General features: G+C 33.1%; 1 protein-coding gene across 1 annotated transcript in view; it reads right to left on the bottom strand.

Moving 5' to 3' along the window:
- Window positions 1-10: 10 nt before the first annotated feature.
- Window positions 11-5,307, bottom strand: part of LOC106877185 (BTB/POZ domain-containing protein 7) — a 29,907-nt gene continuing 24,610 nt past the window's right edge. Inside the window, exon 8 of the mRNA XM_014926024.2 lies at window positions 11-2,332. Within this exon, the coding sequence (XP_014781510.2) occupies window positions 2,177-2,332 (156 nt within the window). The 3' untranslated portion in view covers window positions 11-2,176. The remainder of the gene's footprint in view (window positions 2,333-5,307) is intronic.

Genomic DNA, 5,307 nt, shown 5'->3' with positions numbered 1-5,307 from the left:
CAGAGAGATAAGTATTTCAGATGTATTTGGATGAAAGTTACATTCTTTTGTGACCAAAATAATAATTTTAAAAAAACCCAGTGAAATGTGAGAATGAATAATAAAAAATTTATGACTGACTTTTTTTTAAAAAACCTTCGAGAACCTAATATGCAAAAAATAAAAAATTCTTTTACAGAATTTTGCTAGAATATTGAATTTATGTTCCCTATGATGTTTGACAAACTTTTCTAAGAAACTTCGTAAAGGCTGATCAACTGAGATATCTTGCACGCACGCATGCACGCACACACACACACACACACACAAAAATTAAGGGCTGACAAAAGAACAAGGGCTATATAAATAAATGCTTTCATTTGCTTTACGACTCTTTCTACTCTAAGAAGCATAGCACTTAGCTCAGAGTACACCGCTTCCTACAGCAGAAATAGCTTAATGCCAATGATAGTGATTACACACCTCCTGTTCTTTTGTCATTCATTAATTGATATTACACTTTGTATTTGCCTAACACTTTAACTTAAAGCATAAATATATTGAGTTCTAACCACTGGTTATTTGGATCACTATACCTAAGTAAAATCGTATATATACACACATATATATATAATTTTGAAGCAGGCTTGTTTTTCTGTGTGTGGTAATCATTTTTATTGCCTAGTTTCTCAACATTATTTTGTGAGGACGGTTTCTTTTTAAGTATCAATTTTAATTATTGTGATGTTCTCACCAGTCATTGGCCAATGAACAGAGACAAAACGAGAATAATCAAAACCCTACCAACCTAACGAAATGACATTCAGAAACTAGCCAATGAAAATGGTAGCCATGCACCAAAGAAAATATCTTATAGATTTCAGAGGCATGAAACTTGAGTTGCAAAAAAAAAAGAACTCAGTTTAAGTAAACAATATACTCTTTACCATGTATTGAGTACTATCTTTTAATTACAAACTATTATATATATATATATATATATATATATATATATATATATATGAAGTAGGGATGACTAGAAGCAAATATATACTGAGTTAATGGTTTAATAAATACCTAAACAGTAATTATTGATAGGAAAGCTTACACAACAGATTAAGCGTGTCGTTACTGTACACATTAGGTGATGAGACAAAAGAGAAAAACAGATTCAGAATTCTACGTTTCCTTAACTTAAATTTAAAGTTATACTAAAGCTTGTATTTTGTTATCCCTTTCTAGCTGCTGATGAAAAAAAAAAATTTAAAAACATCAATATATAGTTTATGCAGTGAGCAGAAAACTTTACAACTTATAAATTTATGAAAATGACTCTAGAAAATATTTATTCGGTAAATAAATAATGTTCCACATTTTCAACTAAATGTTCTATTGACAACAGTCTTTGTTGAGATACTGAGATACTCCTTAAGTAGCTGTGTTATTTGCAGGGGTTTGGTTTTATCAAAAGGGTTTTGTGTTCTCAAACAAAACTGCAAAATAAGATTTTAGCAAAGGCATCATATTGTTGGAGATAAAGTTACTTCATTGTAGGACGTTTTATATGACGAATGACTTAAGACTTACGAAATTCGGCAACCAAATTAAAATGCAAAAATGAAATGATGGAGATGGAAAAAAAAAAAATCAACTTTTAAAACAAAATGATAAAAAAAAAAATAAATAAAACAGCAAAAGGTGGAAATTATTCAAAATAAGTCAATAAATATGATAAATAAATAATAAATAGACAGTTGACATGCTTTCAAGTCAGTAATGAAATGGCTGTGGAAAGACTATAAACTCAATTAGCTTCAAAAGATTTATCAAACATGAGAGGTCTTGTAAGCTGTAAATTTGAAAATCCAATGCTTTTGGCAACAGCCATCAACAAGTCTTAATGCAGTAAGTACAATAATTCCACGGGTTATTTGCTATTCTGCATCAGCTCTGCAACTGCAACAGTCCTATGTTACTAACAGGCTTAATCTCTTCTGTTGTGACAAGCCATTCTCTTCGGCACCAGCACCAAGCCATTGTGTTTTGTGGAGCGGCAATAGGCTAGTTTGTTCTGTGCGATTTACATGGCACAGGTGACAGCAGCAAATCAACGGCAACAGCAGCAGCAGCAGCAGTTTAAGAAGGATCAACAAGTTGAAGAGTGTCCTTGGTCGGGGAAGGGATACGGGGAAACGTCTCATACATATAGTGTTCCATGATGAATGCCATCAGAAACAATGTCCAAATCTAAATCAGTCTCATGCATGTGCATCTGATCCAATGAGGCAGTCGCCATAGCAATATCAGGCATCACTTCACTAAGTGCATTCTCTCCACAGGTATTTGGTTCGTTCTAAAGAAAAATATAAGAAAATCAGCAATGAAAATGGAGATTAAATTGAGTCGTGTGAGTGTTTTAGTGGAATACCTACACACATGTGCCCCCATCAATTTTATTTCCTCATAACTTCCAGAAAAATGAATATTTTTTAATGAAATTTTCTATAAATACTCTTCAGACGGTGTACATTCTGATTATATTGGAATTTGTTGTTCTATGGGTGGGAAGAGGAGCTTTGGTAAACTCACACGAGTTGGCTTTCTTTCCTCATAACTTTCAGAAAAATGAGTATTTTTTTATGAAATTTTCTACAAATACTTTTCATAGTAAATTACGATTACATTGAAATTTGATATGAAAAGAAACATAGTAAGCATGCAGACATACACACTGACACACATCACGATTTCTTTCAAAATTTCAAGTTTCATTTGTAGATATATGTGATGTGTGTCAATATGCATGTATATGAGCCCATCAAATTTTTGTTTTTCACACTAAATTCCAATATAATTGTAATCTACACATTCTGAAAGGTATTTATATAAAATTTCATAAAATATTACCCATTTTTCTCAAAGTTATTAATAAACAAAGCCATCTTATGCGAATTTTCCAAAATTCCCCACTTCACATTTCAATATTATCAGAATGTACACCATCTGAAATGTATTTATAGAAACTTTCATTAAAAAAATATCCATTTTCCTGGAAGTTATGAGGCCACAAAGTCAGCAGGGAGCACACATGAGAAGCTCTGCCATTTTATCAACTAGTAAGGAAAAAGTAAAAGAAACTTTAACCCTTTAGTATTTAAACTGGCCATATAAGGCCCAAATATTCTGTTTTATGTTCAAACTGGCCAGATCTGGCTTCTCACTCCTACCCTACAATGTCATTCTTAAAGTAAACAACAACATCACTGAAATCTCAAACCTAAGTGATGATGCATGATTAATTTATCTTTTATCTTTTACTTGTTTCAGTCGTTTGACTGTGGCCATGCTGGAGCACTGCCTTGGAGAATTTTAGTTAAACAAATCAATCCCAGGACTTATTTTTTCTTTTGCAAAGCCTGGTACTTGTTCTATAGGCCTCGTTTGCTGAACTGCTATCAGGGATGTAAACACACTAACACCAGTTTTCAAGTGTTGCTGGGGAACAAATAAATATATATATCATCATCATCATATATATATATATATATATATATATATACATACACACACACACATACACACATACATATACACACACATACATATACATATATATATATATATATATATATATATATATATATATATATATATATATATATATATACACACACACACACACTATGGTTTAATTTCAGTTTCCGTCTACCCGAGGCTATAATAGAAGACACTTGTTCCAGGTGCCATGCAGTGGGACTGAACCCAGAGTCATGTAGTCAGAAGGCAAAAAACATTATATTTGACAGAGTAATCTGAATGCTAAAGGGTTAAAGCAACAAACAAAAAACAGAAAAGGAATAAAACTCCATAAAATGCAAAGTCAAAACACACTATTTTGCAAGAGAAATGCAATTTGACTACTTCAACATAAAAATCTACAAAAAAACAAATTCTTTTGTAAACTTATCAAAAGAATTTAAACAACAGTTTGTAAAAGAAAATTCTACGATTAATAAAGATGAGAATGTAAACATGTTGTAAACCTTAATGACTTCATCATTGAAGAATGTCTTCATGTAGTGTGTCAAGAACAAGGAAGTCTAGCAGAGTACTTCATTCTCCATATGAAATCATATTGAAAGAAATGTGTTAAAACTTTGTTCATAATTAAACATTGTTTCACTTCACTTATTTTGTTTACATAAGTTAAAACTTAGATAACAATCTTGTGTATAATTTAGAGCAGTCAAGGGCAAACTGTAGCCCACAGGACTCCCTAAGTGCTATGCCTAATGAAAATTTACTTTGAATATTTTCAGTAGTGCAGCCCACCTGATGGTGAGCCAAGTCTCGTGCAACTTGCTGCTTGAAACAAGGCTGTCCGTGCCTGATTTTGTTCAGTAACTTATCCTCTTTTTTTCTTCTTTTATTTATTTCAATCATTGGGACTATGGCCATGCTGTGGCACCACCTTGAAAGGTTTTAGTCAAACAAATTGACCCCAGTACTTATTTGTAAGTCTGGTACTTATTTATATCAATCTCTAAGTTACAAAGACATAAACAAAACAGCACTGGTTGTCAAGAGGTGGCACGAGACAAAAACAAAGACACATACATATTCACATACTTATACACATATACTTACATAGACACACATATACTTCAATACATATGTACTTGCATACATACACACACATGATGGGCTTCTGCATGGTCTTCATCTACCATATTTATCCACAAGGTATTAGTCAGCCGAGGATCATAATAGAAGACACTTGTCGAAGGTTCTGCACAGTGGGATTGAACCCAAAAGCACATAGCTGCAAAGCAAGTTCCCTAACCACACAGCCATACCGCTAAGCATTTCGCCCAGCATGCTAATGTTTCTGCCAGCTCACTGCACTGGTATCTATAAAATTCATTTAAAAACATTGAGAGGCTATGGGGGTCCACCAGAATAGTAATCAAAGGGGTCCATAGTAAAAAATGGTTGAGAACCAGATCTAAACCTTTTACAGGTATTTCTAAACCTCACCAATCCAAGTTTCTCTTGTTAAACTCTGTATAAGCATAAGTTTTCAGGTTTTTTCTTGGATTCATTAGCATTTCATATTGTCACATAAATCTTGATCATTTTACTGATCATTCCTAACCCTATTTTCAACAACCTATACAAGGGACCTTACTCTTTTACTTGTTTCAGTCATTTGACTGCGGCCATGCTGAAGCACCGCCTTTATAGTCAAGCAAATCGACCACAGAGCTTATTCTTTTTAAGCCGAGTACTTATTCTATCGGTCTCTTTTGCCGAACCACTAGGTTACGG

Source organism: Octopus bimaculoides, chromosome 11, assembly GCF_001194135.2.
Source record: "Octopus bimaculoides isolate UCB-OBI-ISO-001 chromosome 11, ASM119413v2, whole genome shotgun sequence".
NCBI lineage: Eukaryota > Metazoa > Mollusca > Cephalopoda > Octopoda > Octopodidae > Octopus > Octopus bimaculoides.
This window is presented reverse-complemented; position numbering and strand designations above follow the sequence as displayed.